The following is a 15576-nucleotide window of genomic DNA, read 5'->3' as shown; positions in this document are numbered from 1 at the left end:
AGCTGTTATATCTGCAGCAGATGTACCTCAGCTGTGCTTGACAGCTGACAGGGAGACGCAAGGGCATTGTGGGGGGGGGGGCAGGAGAAGGGAAGCTAAGGCATTCCTTTCCTACTTCCTTCCACTTCTATTTCGGCTCCAGCTGTTGTGAAAGAAACTGACGTAGCCTTTCTGTTTAGACTCAGGGGTTCAGGAGGGGAATGCCTGGAGGCAAGAAATTAAGCTGCAAGGGTGTGTGAGGGTGTAAAACAGGATTTAACATATCCTGATCTAGTCCTGCAAGGGACTTTCCCCACTTCCAGCCCAGCCCCCCAAGAAATCTCGCTTTCTTTAATGCTCGGAACACCCTACCAGAATCTCTTGAGTTGCACCACTGCTGTTCCTTCAAAGACCTCCTCTGAACATTAACTCTTTATGTCTTCAGTCAAAATGAAGCCTTTGCTATGTGTCAAATGCTGTCACTTGTTGTGGTTAGAGCAGAGGGCCGCCCAAATTATGCTGAGCTTGAGGACACTTTTGAAATTCTGAGAACAGGTGGTGTTCACAAAATGGCTGCCCCCGGGAAAGGGTGGCTGACTACAAAATGGCTGCCATGGGAACTGGGGCCGGCCACAAAATGGTGGAAAGTTCGAAGCCCATGTGGAGGTGGCTGTTTCTGAATGAGTGCTCTCTGCAGACACATAGAAGAGGCCTCTTCTTTTTTTTTTTAATAAAGATTTTATTGGCTCCCCTAAAAAGGGGAGGTATTTCGCTTAAAAGAAAAAATGGGAAGGGTAGACAGTGGGGGAAAGAGAAAGCTGAGTGATATATAAACTGGTAAATTAAACTGTTAGTAATGTCCAATTAATCTTCTTGGGCTTCTTCTGTGTGTTGTCAAACTTCTTTTCATAGTCCTGTCACATGTAGTTCTCTGTTAGTATGTTAGTAATGTTCCTTTGAATTTCTGTTAATAAAAAAAACATCTCTTCTGTGCACATTCAGAACCGCTTCTTTGCGTGCTGGGTACTATCGCTGACGTGGAGGAGCTTCCTCTGTTGTCTTCTCCTTCCGGCTTGTTAAATCCTCCTTCGGGTTGTTGTTAATACTCTCAGTTCATGCACTATAAATCCAGAAGAGGCCTCTTCTGAAGCACCTGGAAAGCCAGGACTGGTTCTTTGCTTCACCCGGAAGCACATTGGTCAATGCCATGTTTGGGATCTCTGGGTTAGCATGTCAGAGTAGGATCTGGGAACCCAGGTTCTATTCCTCACTGTGCCACACACAGAAGCTAGCTGGGTGACCTTGGGCTATGGTTGTAGGGCCTGCCGTTCTCTTGGAACGACAGCTGATCTCCAGGTGACAGAGATCAGTTCCACTGGAGAGAATGGCAGCATACTCTACGGTATCATATATCTTCTGAGCTCCCTCCCTTCCCCAAATTCCACCCTTCCCTGGCTTCACCCCCAAATCTCCAGGAATTTCCCAACCCTGAGTTGGGAACCCTACCTTCTCCCAGCTCTCCAGCGTTAGCATGTAGTACATAAGCCTAATGAGGAACAAGCAGCTTTTCGTGTAGTGAGCTTACCACGTCCCATCCCTGTTGAGTCTAATGATATCATATTTGCATATGAATTCCCAACTCTGCAGCTTCTTGCTGGAGTCTGCCTTGGAATCTTTTCTGCTGAGGAGGAGGAGGAGATTCGATTTCTACCCCGCCCTTCACTACCTGAAGGAGTCTCAGAGTGGCTTACAGTCTCCTTTTTCTTCCTCTCCCCACAACAGACACCCCGTGAGGTAGGTGAGGCTGAGAGAGCTCTTGAGAGAACTTGTCACTGACCCAACATCACACCAGCAGCTGCATGTGGTGGAGTGGGAAATCAAACCCGGTTCTCCCAGATTAGAGTCCCCACTTGTAACCACGACACCAAATTGGCTCTGAGATTCTTGAAATGACAGAGCAATAGAGGAAAAAGGTGCCTTAGTGAATCTCTGCATTGGGAGGGAGAGGGGGAGGCTGACGACTCTGTAGTGTGGTCTACTCCCCCCACCCAGAAATCCTGTGGTTTACCAATCTCTGTTACATTTACAAAGCCAAGGTACATTTTCGAAGCCAGGGTACATAGTCACGAACAATCCCTTGCCTGTTACAACCTGCTCAGTCTATTTGATGCTCCTGAACTTAAAGATTGTGCTTAGGAGGCCCAACTTGATGTGGTCCAGCAAAGCACCTACCTGAATGTTCTGCACAAGAATCTTAGCAGGAAGTAGGTGAACCATCAGAAATTGTCAATTGTTGGGCTATAGTCTATTCTACTCACGCCTTCTTTGTAGCACAATCTGGGCATTTGCCTGCTACTGTTGACTTTACCATTGATTTTGGCTGACCAAATGAGAAGGGGGCACTCACTGGAGAAGACCCTGATCCTGGGAAAGATTGAAGGTCAAAGAAGCCTGGGACGGCAAAGGATGAGACGGCTAGACAGTGTTATCGATGCAACGAACATGAAATTAAGCGAACTCCAGAGGATGGCAGAAGACAGGAGGGCCTGGCGTGATGTGGTCCATGGGGTCGCAAAGAGTCGGACTCGAATTGACTTTAGTTAAGTGCTGTTCCTATGAGAATGTCCCATCTCTCCCCTGCCTCCGCCTCCAAAATGCAATGTACTTTGGATCCCCGGCAAAGCAAACTAAAAGTTTGTCATTAACAAAACCTCGTTCTGGGGATGGGTAGTAGAACTTCCTCTACAGTGTCCAGTGTGAGGTCCGGTTGCTGTAGAGCAGTGACCTTCAAGCTTTCAAAGCTTCTTTCCAGTTTTATGTCCCAGAGGGCATCATGGGACCTTGTGGACATAAGAGAATCCTGGAGACCCAGGTCTGAATCCCCACTCTGAACGACCTTGTTTTGGTGACCTTGGGCCCATTGCACATTTTCAGCCTCACCAGCCTCACAGGACAACGTTTGAGTCTGGTGACACCTCTAAGACCAACAAAGTTTAATTCTAGGTATAAGCTTTTTGTGTGCAGGTGCACATCTTCAGCACAACCTCACAGGGTTGTTGTGGGGGTAAAATGCAGGCGCAACGAATATTGTAAGCCAGAGTTACGACTTCGCCCATGCTTGAGTGCAAAGCAGTTCGAGAAAGTGGGTTGCAGGAAACACAAGCTTGGGCACCAGGAGGTGTAACAAAGTGAAGAACTATCCTGGAGGGTCACAGTCATGGAAGACGACCCACCTTTGCCGAGCAACCTCATCGTGCCACCCTGCTGCTCCTCTTGGCAAGTGCCTAAAAGGAGCCAGGAGGCGTGGGGCCTTTGCTCTTGACACATTTGTGCAAGTGGTAGGGCCTTCCAAAAAGCGACAATACAAAATGGCCGCCCCTGGAGAGGTTTGCAATGCCCCAGGAAGAGAAGGGTTCTCTGAGTAAGGTTACTGACTCCAGCTTGGGAGAAATTCCTGGAGATTTGGGGTCGGTGCCTGAGGAAGGTGGAGTTTGCAGAGGGGAGCGAGCTCAGTGGGGACCTGACGCTAAAGAGTCCACCACCCCCCAAAGCCGCCATTTCCTCCAGAGAGGCTGGTCTCTCTCTGGCATCTGGAGATCAGTTGTACCCTGTTTCCCCGAAAATAAGACCTACCCCAAAAATAAGCCCTAGCAGGATTTCTATGCATTTGTGGTATAAGCCCTAGTGTGTCTTCTGGAGAAAAAATAAATAGAAGACAGTGTCTTATTTTCGGGGAAACACGGTAGTTCCTGGAGAACTCCAGGCTCCTCCAACCCCTACTCCCGATCTGTGGTCTAGGGACGGCTGCTGAACAGCATGTACTTTATAGGTATGTTATGCAATGGACCTTGAGAAGCTGGGGGGGGGGGTGTGAACCTGTGGACAAGGGGCTTCAGTTTTGAACACACAGTGCTGTGGTATAGTAATAAAGATAGAACAGTGCCAAAGATACTTGGGAAAGGGGTGGATGCGGAGTTTTGTATGGGCATATATACGCCCAGAAGCCCATCTTTGTCATTTGAAGTTAAGGAATTTGAAATGTTCCCAATCAGGATTTGTAGTTATTTGGTTTAGTTGCATTATCGGCTTGAGGCAGCTTCCTAGAGGCTTGGGGGTACAGCTGAAGCATATCCCCCCTTGTTTCGGGGGGACCGTGTTCAATCATAGAAACGGACTAATCTCCCCCCCCCCTTCCCCCAGTGAGAGCTAGCTGACGCAAACGAGGGTCTGGTTATCTCTGTGTAAAAGATCATTCTGGTGGTTTTTTTAAATTCCAAAATATCTGTGTCATCAAATGCCAGAGTTTTGTTGTGCCATGGCGGTAGAGAAGCAACAGAGAATGGCGTCGTGTTATCATTAGGGATGCCAGCTCTGAGCTGGGAAATATGTGGCAATTTGGGGTGGGGGTGGGGGGGGAGCCTGGGGAAGGCGGTGTTTGGGGAGGGGAGGGGCCTCAGCAGGGTACAATTCCATGGAGTTCATCCTCCAAAGCGGCTGTTTTCTCCATGGGAACTGATCTTGGACCACTTGTAATGGGAGGGATCTCCAGGTGCTTCCTGGAGATCGGCAATCCTAGTTACTGCTTAGCCTTTGTGTAGGGCTTTAGTGGTCAAAGCCCTGGGGGTGAGGCTGCAAGAATGATGCTTAATCCCAAGGCTACCTAGCGAGTCCTTGGCAGAGATGAAATCTAAACTTCGGAGGCTTCTTGTTCTCAGGCTAGGTAGCTGCTATACTGCGGCCGCCTACCTGAGGTTTAAGGCCACCTCCGAACACAGCATGTTGCCTCCCTGGGGAGAGCTCTTGGGGAAACCTTTCACGAGTCGTGCAGGGAAATGTTTCCTTGGAATGGCTCATCCTCGAGAGTTGCTCGAAAAGACAATTCACCCCCCCCACCCCTCCACTGTGAGCTGCAGCTGCATTCCCGGATAGAACCGGTTTTGCAGAATTGTCTTCCATCACCTCTGCACAGATGATTCGTTCTGACAGAGCACGTCTACAGGTGCACATCTAAGGGGAGAAATCCAAGGCTTGTCACATGCAGGTGGAGATGATGCCCACGGGGACTGACAATCCAGAAATGATTTCAGACTGTACCCTGTGACTGGGGCCACAGGGACGTCTCCACATTGCCACCTCCTGTTCCCGGACCCCCAAATCCCACTTCTCGAAGAGATCCCGGAACTAGTTCTGTCTGTCTACACAGTGGGTAGGGGAAATGTAGCCAGAGTTCTGTAAAAAAAAATTTTAATCCAGGATTGCATTTGATAATTGCGGAATCCATTCTTTCTGGTGCAGGATTTTAGACCTCTTCCTTAGAAGCTGTGTCCCTCACTCTGAGCGCCCACCGAAAGGAAAGCTGCACTTAACAATGTAGAGAAATGCTGAGCTCATATGTGGGAACAGAGGAGTCAGTGCCTCTGAAGGTGTGCAGAGTGTCATTGCCTTTACGACAGAGTAATCTTGGACAAGGCTTGTCTGAGATCAGAGGGAAGGATGCACGAGGCAACTGGCTTCCTCATATAGGTTTGGCCCCTGCATCTCTTTTAAAAAAAATTCAGAGCAGGTGGGAAGAGGGCAGCAAGATAACCCCCACACACACACGCTCACACTCACACACGACACTATCCTCATGGGAGAGGAGATTGATGTGAGTAGTCAAAATGGGAACATTTGTTTCATGACCCTCTTTATATGACTCTCACAAAAAGAATCTGTGGCAGAGCAGGGAACTGATCTCTCATCTATTCAGGTGTCCAGTATCCTGGTGGGCAGCTAGCCGTTTATTGCTCCTAATAGTTCTTTAGAATGGTGCTTTCAAGAACCAGATCCCTGTCAGCTTAGGTCTTGCTCTTGCACGTCAGATCTGTGCCTCTCCGTCCTGGGCTCTGTCCTCTTGTCCCCACCCCACCTGATCGGATTGCACCTGCATTCACCTAGGCAAGAAATCCAGTTTTTGGCAGTCACGATGTATATATTTTTGAGCCTACGTTGCCCCCTGGTGGTCATGCCTCATCATTACAGCTCATAGTGACAAATGTTCACCTCACGATGGCTACTAAAATATTTTCGCAGGTTGATTCTTTCTCCCCAAGGCAGGGCGGCAGACCTGCAGAATGTGTTGTCATGGTAAAGCGAAATGGCGGACAGGATAATCCATTAATGGGGTTTTTTGTACTGCTTTGTTGTTAGGGTGATGTAATCCTGGGTGTATTCCAGGCATCCTTGTGCAGAGTGGGGGTATGAGGAGAAGGATGCCTTTCCTAGAAATGATAACTTTGATAGGTATACTGCACGTGCTGCAGTGTGTGTGTTTAATCTGTCTGAAGTTTCAGAAAGCAAAAGAAGCCTTGAGCAGGGCACAGTCAGATGGCTATGTCTGCTCCATCCTCGATTCTTTCCCATGATTCCTAGCTATCCCCACTCTTCGTGTGAGGGTCAGGCCTTGTGGTCTAGAAGCAGACCTGAGCAGCTTGGTTCTGGACCTGAGCAGCCTCAGTCTAAGAAGGTGGGCCAGGCAGGGTCCTCCTACAGGCCCCTCGTGCCGACTCACCTCTGCCGAGTTGATACCGACATCCGGCCAGCCGCACTGGGTGTCAGCAAGCTGCCATTGTGTTGTATGTTTTCTTCTGCATGGTATACTGTACTCGGTTCATCCCCCCTCTTGTTGCCTCTTGTGTAGGTGTTTACTTTCTGTTGCTAGCACACCGCGGAACTGCTCAAGGTTAACCAGCTGGTGGTGGGAAGGAGTTATGGCTTGCTCTCCTTATCATGTATTCTGAGGCCTGAGAACTGAATTTGTGTTTATGTAGTATGAACCGTTGTGTTCCCAAGGAAAGGGCGCTAAGACTTATCACACTCCCGCCAGCGGGAATTGGGCTCATTGGTCCTGTCTCGGTTCAAGTTCCTTTATTATGTTTCCCTTGGACTGTCGTAGTCATTACTAACAATGATTGTGTTCCTGATATAACCATCTCTTCTAATAAATTCTATTTTGTTCATCAAACGTGGATTTACTTTGAATGAATGGGGAATCGGACACTGGGGCTGCTGAAGTGAAGCACAGCGCTTAGGGTTGCCGGCACTGGGTTGGGAAATACCTGGAGATTTGGGGGGCGGAGCCTGGGAGGACGGGGTCCGGGGGAGGGAGGGACCTCAGTGGGGTACGGTGCAGTGTTCCCTCTAAGCTAAGTTAGTCTGAGCTAGCTCACAGTTTTTTAGCCTCCAGCTCCCACATTTTTGTCTTAGCTCAGGAAGGAGGGCTCCAGAGCAGACTAATCTGTGCAGTAGCCAAATCACTTGCCCACAACTTTAATGCCGGTAGCTCACAAAGTAGAATTTTTGCTCACGAGACTCCACAACTGAGAGGGAACATTGGGAGTCCACCCTCCAGTGCAGTCTTTTCCTCCATTGGCTGTCTGGAGATCAGTTGTCGTTGTGGGAGATCTCCGGGTGCCACTTGGAGGCTGGCAACCCCAACAGAGCTGGTCGGCGGCCTCCGACAGGTGCCCACAGTGACTCGGGCAGCGGGGTGCTAGACAGGACGTTGTAAGCACCATGGTGGCCCCCTTCTAAGTCCATCGGAGCCAATGGGCTTAAAAGGGGGTGTGGCTCTCTTTAGGCCTGCACCATGATTCCTGCTCCTAACGTATTCTGCTGGCGCCAGCATCCCTTAAGGGTGGGGCAGCTGCCCGGGAGCATAGCTTCTGGCCGGGCCCATTGCCACGACCCCTCCTGTCCACACCTTTCCCTCCACACACCGAGTTGCTCACAAGCCTTCCAGCCGCCAGTGCTTCTGGCCACACGCACTGCATGGCCCCACCAGGGGGAAAGGGACACGTGTGGGGATAGCAGCGTAGGTGGCAGCAGGGCCCACAGGCAAGCAAGGTGGTGGGGAAGGATACATGGACATGGGGTGGGGCGCAAGCAGGCGGCAGGCAGGGGGAGGGGGGCCCAGGATCCTCTGCTCAGGGCTCCCAGGATCCTCTGCTCAGGGCTCCCAGGCAGCCTCAGCCCCCCGGGGTGCCCCAAGAACCCGCAACTGGCCCTGCCTGTTGCCTTACCAAAAACAAACAACCCAAAGGGGTCGTCGTACACGTTTAGCTGCTTTCTTGAAGAACCAGTCTGACCTTGGCCGTTGCGGTTGTGTTTTTCAGTCTTGGTGTCCAGATCCTCCCCAAAGAAGCCTCGCGGCCGGAATATCTTCAAGGCGCTTTTCTGTTGCCTCCGTGCACAGAATGTTGGGCAGACGGCCTTTGGCGGAGAGCATGGCCCGCACAAGGAGGAGACCAGCACCATTGCCAAGGTAAGGGGAGGCTGAGGTGATCACCTGACTGTACCCAGGCAGAGCTAGCAGAATCAGAGCTCCTTTTCGGCTGAGATTTTCTTTTTCCGGCACCCTGCCATCTTAGAGGCTGCCCCTTAGGAGACCATCTGCACCCTGGGCCTCCAACTCGGGAACACTGCAGGTCTCTGTAGGCACAGAGGGCCTTTCTGGATAAATTATTATCTCTTGTCTATGTCTGCTGCTCCCAGGACCCCACATCCAAATCTGTAATTAGTCCTTCTGCTAACCAGGATTCTCAATAACCTTAGTTAGCCTCTGTTTACATCTGTTTTTCTTCTTAACAATCAATTACAAAATGCCATCTGCAGGCAGATAACCGCTTTGAACGCAGCTTCTTCCAAGGCTGTTTAGTATACTGCGGGCCATCCCAGAATGCACTGCTTTGTAAGCTATAGCACAGAACCTGTACACTGAACAAATTTGACTGTATTTATATCCCTGCATGCATATAGGCTGAGAAGCCATAGCCAGTCTCGGATTCTCGATGCAGTGACAGGCAATAAAATCCAAGTACATAAGTGAGGCAGAAATGCATAAAGTTCTTGTAGGTAACTGCCTTATAGTCCCATCCTTCTCCTAACTGCATACGCTTAATACCACAGACTTGTACCTGTGGTTGTGCCATCCTGCCTTTTCAAAAAAGAAACAAAGAAACAGTGTCTTTTCGTTGAACCCTGCAGCCTATCCCTACACTCTTACAATTAAGGGTTTCTTTCCAAGGCAGATGGGCAGGGAGCCCCCCCCCCGTGTCTGTCTGTCTGTCTGTCTGTCTGTCTGTCTGTCTGTCTGTCTGTCTGTCTCTCTCTCTCTCTCTCTCTCTCTCTCTCTCTCTCTCTCTCTCTCAGTTAAGTACCATTTCCTTTGACAATACATACCTTTGAAGCTTTCGGTGTTTGTTGTTCCACCTGTGCCACCATTTCAGTCTGATGCTCACGTGCTTGCTTTTGGCGCTGCTGCTGCTGCTACGTGCAAGACCTTTGTAAGGAAGAAATGTGTGACTTCTTCTCTTTAGAGCTTTTAGTGGGTTAGTCAAGAGGCTCCCTGAGCTCTCTGGTGGTGGCATGACAGTCTCTCCTTTTTCGTGATACCTACATCTCCACTCTCCTCTTTTTTTCCCCCTTTTAGTCTGATCTGTTGCAGTGTCTTCAATACCAGTTTTACCAGGTATGTTTCTGTTCACAAGCTGGGAGGGGAAATTAAAAAAAAAAATACACCTGTGTCTTCCCCTACAGCCAGGGCTGTGTTTAATCTGTCCACAACTGTGCATACCAGCTTTCCACCAAGACAGCACTACTTTCAGGTCAAATGTAGGCAATCTGGCCCCCATGATGCCATCTATCACTGTTTATTTGCTCCAGTCCTAACCTGGATAGCCCAGCCTAGCCTGATCTCGTCAGATCTCGGGAGCTAAGTGAGGTCGGCCCTGGCTAGTATTTGGCAGGGTGGCCTCCAAGGAATACCAGGGCCATGACGCAGAGGCAGGCAACAGCAAACTCCCTCTGAAACATCTCTTGCCTCAAAAACAAGTCTAGCTCGCCACTTAGTGGTCCATAACACTAAAAGAGCTAGAACTTCTGGCTGCCAGACAATCTTAAGATCTCCTGACTGTTCTACAGACAATGCCATACGATAATTAATTGCTTCGTTTATGTCCTGCCTTTCTCCTCAACGGGGACCCAAAGCAGCCTATATCGTTCTCCTTTCCTCCATTTTATCCTCACAAAAAGCCCATGAAGTCTGATAGGCTGTGTGTATGTGATGGGTCAAAGTCACTCTTTTATGGTAGATTGGGGATTTGAATCCAGGACTCCCAGATCCAGACCAACACACCTATCCACTACAGCACTCTGGATCTTGCTGGCCATGTGAAAGGGGGCAAGGGAGCTATACAGAGCATCAAAGTGTTGCCTCCGGATCCCTACAAGTTCTGCCCTTTTGACAATACCCCCATCCCTCAATTCTGGCTTCTAAAAGCGATGGGCTAATTGAATTGCCGCTAGCCCCCATTATTTTGAATGGGACGTAGTTGTAACTAATATAAATTTAGAGCTAATCTAGATAATCTCTTGGAAATGTGCTTCCATTGGAAAAAGAAAGCTGAGATTCTCACAGTCTCAAAATCTATGCACCCAGTACTTGGTTCATGTTTGTATATCTTAACTTTGCTGCAGAATGCATGCACGGGCCTGTCTGCATGTGTTTTTGCTCACGTGTGTGTGCTTTTATGAACAAAAGGGAGAAACTGTCCTTTCCCAGCTAAGCAAATCTCTCCTTCTGCCCTGCTGAAATGGAATTCCCTTTCCTTCTGCTGCCAAGAGTGAAAGTAGAAGAGCCATTATGGCCTAATTCAGATGAACTGCGGACAAGATGGTGAAACCATTCCTGGATTGTACCACTTCCAGCTGCCCAGTGGGAGGCTATGATTGAAAACTACCCTTATCAGGGAGAAGGGTCTGCAGGGACTTCCTTCTTTATGGAATTTAACTTCGTTGTGGGAATGGATTTGATGTGCAGAGTCAGTCAACAGGGCAGGCCTCCGCTTGGGACTCTGAAGCCGGGCAGCTCAAGATACAGGGTCGCCACACTTATGCGAACAAGACGGAGGGTGGCTGCCCTAAGGTAGGGTGGGGCTGGGTGCTGTTTTTGTGATATTTGCATAACTCATTGCAAAAAAGCAATGCTGGCCCTCACTCCCCCCTCCCCATAATATCTCCCTGGGGGAGTGTGCCGGCCAAACGTCTACCACAAGGAGACCACTAAGTAGTTCCTTGGAGTGGCTGTCCCCACATCGAAAGCCACCCATGCAGTGACCGGCCATGCACTTAGGACGATTTATCTCATGCTGCCAATAACCCCAAGGGGGAAACTGTGGAGAATATCGCTCTGTCTTGCTGTCCCTGAATGGAATTCCTTGCCACACAAAGGCATCCTCTCCGCAGAGCAAGTTAAAGTAGATTCCGCATGGTGGGTTTTTTTCCTTCTTCCAAAAATTTTCCTACGGCCGACTTTTCTATTTGCATTCTTGAGGTGGTGTACATGTATGGCCTTTTAGCATCGTACCACATCAGAAAATAGAAACCCTGCCGTTTTCCTGTGGGAGGGATTCCAGACAAACGCACCCTTGTGGGAAGTGGAGTGGAAAAGATACAGTGTGGGGACTTTACCCCTTCAGTGAGAGGTCTTCATTCAGCCTTTGAGTGAAGAGTAAGTGCAATGTGATTCGTGTTGGGACACACCCCACCTCCTTCCTATGTAATCTGATAGGATGAGTGTTGGGCTGTGACTATTCTGGAAAGAGAGCTTAGAGTCATAGTAGAAAGTACACTGACAATATCGATGCGCTGAAGGAATTGCCAAGGCGAATTCAATTATTTGGAATGGGATTGGTAATAAAATAGGATAATATTGTTGTATATGAGTCTGTGGCACGGACATATTTAGTATATTTTGTGTCATTCTGGTCACCTTACATGAGGAAAAACTACAGATTGGGCTGGCGAAAGGATACAAAATGGCAATGAAAATGGCAAATCTTTATTATGAAGAAAGGTTTGAGCAGTTGGGTCTTTTAATTTTGCAGAAAGGTTCGCCTAGTGAGGGGCTGGGTGGAGTTCTATACACTTATTCAAGAGGGGAGAGAATGAAATGAATTTTCTTCTTCTGTCAGAACACTGGATTTCAGGGTTACCCCATAAAGCCAAGTGATCACCATGACTGTAAATGACTTTCTTCTGCTTCTTGGGCTGTAGCTGAACTGAAGGGGCCGAATCTGCAGATTCTCCCCGGAGTATTAGGGGACAATAATACTCCTGTATGTTTACTCATTGTGTAGGCAAGGGAATCTTCTGGAATCCCATCTCCCACACAACAAATGAAACTGCAGGAGCCCAGCCTTTCTTTCTTGCTGTCTTGTTACCATCCAGAAAGGGTACAAAAAGTAGACGCTTCCCGCCCCCGCAACCTGTGCCACTTTATATTTTCCTGCAAAGTTGATGGTTTGATCTTGTTTCAAAGCATTCTTTTTTCTTTTAAATTCGACCCAAAGCTTAGATCCTGAAGTGAATGCATAATCATGTTTTTTAAAATGCTAAGGCATGCTGCATACCGGGGGGGGGGGGGTAGTCCTAAAAACAGCTCAAGTACATGTCATCCTATTTAAATGGATTTTATGATGATAGTGTGTTATTGAGGGCAGAAAGATTTTCATCTGTAGAGCATGACTTTCTTGCCTCCACCCCCGCTGTACCCAAAATGCCCCCTGAAGAGAACAGTAGCATATTGGGGGGGGGGGCTGCAGTGGGAGTGGAGGGCTGAGAAAGTTGTGCTCTGCTTATGGAAATCCTTCCGTCTGCGGAAACACTCCACTGTATTAGATCCAGCCCAAGGAGCTCACCTGTCAGACTGCATTTACATTGTTCACACCTCCAGGATTACTGAGCGGGGAGGGAGGCATGTAAACGGAAAGGTGTCTGTAGTCTGTCGCTTGTGACAGTAGATTCATTACAAACCTCAGGCGCCCTTGCTGTATAGCTGTCATCCTGTATTATAAAGAAAACATGTTTAAAAGTTGACATTTTACATTAAGTGGGAGTGATTACCAAATAAGTCTTTAAAAGGAACCCTCACGACCTAATGTTGGATCAGTCTTGGATCAGTCAAAGGGTAGTTTTGCACTTGGCACTGCTACAACTTCTGTGCCTTTCATAAGAGTACATGGACCCTCTGATACAACCCTTGTCTGGAGGGGAGAGGCCTTAGACCGGGAATAGGCAATTCCTGGCATGTGGGCCAAACAGCAGCCATTTTGCTCCGTTTGCACAGCCAGTTCTCTGACCAGGCAGCCAAGGGGGGCCCCTGGTGCTTCTGGGATCACTTCTGTGGTCAGCAGTATGTATGACCAAAATGATGGGCCAAGTTTATGCGTTGTCCTAGTTTTCTGGACTGATACCCACTAGCCAGGTCTCAGATGAATCCTTGGGGAGCTGGCAATGCCGGTGAGGCCTAGTTTGCTTCCGGTGCATCTGGTATGGCCAGATCCTGTTTCTCCTTCCCCTTCTCCAGCCACAAAATCTTCACAGGTAGATGCTGTGTGTTTTTCCGGCACTCAAGCAAAAAAGGTTGTCTACTCCTGCCTTAGATCATATGAAACACCTATATTACATACACAGTTCTAGAAATTTCATATGAGCCATACAGAATGCTTGCACTTAAGCCCATTTCTGAGGGCCAAAAATTTTGTTTTCCACCGGGCTTGAGGCTTATTAAATATTCCTACACTCACCATGGCTCAAGGTCTTCCTGGTGGTAAAATGTGTGCCCCTTCTTCTAGATTCCTGGAACGTGTCTTCTCCCTGAGGTGACTCAGCAGGACAAGGGCAGAATCTGTGTGGTGATCGATTTGGATGAGACCCTCGTGCACAGTTCCTTCAAGGTGAACCTCAAGAGGTGTTTTCTCCTTGCTGCCAAAGGAGACCAAAAAGAAAGGGGCAAGGCCAGCCCCATAGGAAATTTTCTGGCGGGGGGCTTTGGGATTGGGAGGCATCATGCACCCCCCTGACATGGTGACATCACTAGTGACATCACCACGAGTGACTCTCCTCCAAGGAGAGCCAAAGAGGAGGCAGCCTCAACTTGAGGTTCCTCAAAGTCCCAGCAGTCCCGTAGAAGAATGAAGGGCGTGCTCGAGAGCCACCGGATCCCCCGTGTCCAAATTGAAATCTTAAAGGAGGGCAGCTGGCAGCCTCATGTCTTATTTATTTGGGGGTGAGCTGTGAGGGCAGAAGGCAGAGCTGGCACAGCTTCCCTGGCGACTGTGGGCTTTGGTGTGGAGAAGGGCTATTTGGGCGTGCGCTGAGGCATCCCGGTTGCCTCCACACCTTCTGCTCAGATCCCGCCTTGCAGCTGCCATCTTGTCTCTGCCATTTCCCTCTGCACATCTCCTCCTGCGTCTCTTTCTCCTCCTCACTCGGCTGAGGCTGCTGCGGCTGCAACAGCACCAGCCACCCCCCTTCATATTTTCCCTTCCAGCAGCAGAAGGAGGGGAGGGGTCAAGGAGGTGGCGCGGGAGGGACTCTGATTGCTGCCAGGGCCCGAAATCGGACACCCTTGACTGGAACTGAGACTACAAAGGCAAGGGGGATTTTTTTAAAAAACGAGGGAGGTTCCCGCAGTTTCCATCCAGCCCCAAGATGAGTTCTCGTCCCAGCCCCCTTTTGGCCCCAGGTACTAAAGCCAGTCAGACGAGAACGTCAGAAGTTCTCGCTGGCTGACGCTGGGGCTCCCCTAAATTGACACGGGGCACAGCCCCTAAAGCCCCACCGCTGGTTACGGCCCTGGGCAAGGCACCAACTACAAAAAGTGTACAGACGTCACGGTGTGGGGGTGGGGGTGGAGTGATGCGAGGCAGGAAAGTGAAGACTTGGAATTCATGGAGCAAGCTATCCACTAAGGCTTTGTGGTGTGACTTGACTTTTGAGAGGAACAGAAATGGTGTCAGAAATGAGAGCTTGTGAGGGGAAGGCCTATCTTTCCAGCAGGGCCTGGTCTGCCCCTGTTGTATTTCACCATAGAGATCAAGAGATCAGGAGAGAGAAATGACAGGCTTTTGATAATTATCAAGTTGTGTAAAGGGGTAATGCTTCACTGAGGAACAACTCTGAGAAGAGGTGAAGTTGGGTTCGTAGAGCAAAAGAGGACAACCTCAACCACCTTGAGTCCCTCACAAAGCTTTCTTTTCAGAGGAACCAGGTGATTATAATTTTTAAAAAGAAGTTAGATGAAGACTGGAAGTTAGAATGATGGAGCTTAAGGATTCTCCTCTCATTTGAATAAATTATTTCAGAAACAGCCTTCTGTTACTATAAAGATGAGATGTACACCATTCCTCCTGGGGCTGGAGAAGGAGCTCCATTAGTTCACGACGGCTTCCATTTTGATTTTTAAATCTGTCTTGAAGATGCCCTCAGTCCATCAGACTCTCAGCCCTTTACATACATTCTGAATCTGGAAAACACTATGAATACAGTTGAGTTGTGTCATTGATTCTGATCAACAAATTTGAAGAAGATATAAGAAGGTTGAATATGAAACAGGACAGCAGTAGCTTAAAAAGTGGGGTCAAACTGACCTGCAGAAGTTGGGGAAAATGCATAAAATGTTGTTTTCAATCTTCCACCATTCAATACACCTCATAGTAGTCAGTCTTAATGAAATCAATAGCCCTGTGGTGTTTCTGCCCCATATATATATATATA

General features: G+C 48.8%; 1 protein-coding gene across 1 annotated transcript in view; it reads left to right on the top strand.

Moving 5' to 3' along the window:
- Positions 1-15576, top strand: part of CTDSP2 (CTD small phosphatase 2) — a 63523-nt gene that overhangs the window by 38895 nt on the left and 9052 nt on the right. Inside the window, exons 2-4 of the mRNA XM_015417353.1 lie at positions 8133-8281; positions 9449-9487; positions 13653-13754. Of these exons, the coding sequence (XP_015272839.1) occupies positions 8133-8281; positions 9449-9487; positions 13653-13754 (290 nt within the window). The remainder of the gene's footprint in view (positions 1-8132; positions 8282-9448; positions 9488-13652; positions 13755-15576) is intronic.

This window comes from Gekko japonicus, unplaced genomic scaffold, assembly GCF_001447785.1.
Source record: "Gekko japonicus isolate JY-2015 unplaced genomic scaffold, Gekko_japonicus_V1.1 scaffold2218, whole genome shotgun sequence".
NCBI classification, from domain to species: domain Eukaryota; kingdom Metazoa; phylum Chordata; class Lepidosauria; order Squamata; family Gekkonidae; genus Gekko; species Gekko japonicus.
The sequence above is the reverse complement of the archived record's forward strand: the minus strand, read 5'-3'. Positions and strand labels throughout refer to the sequence as shown.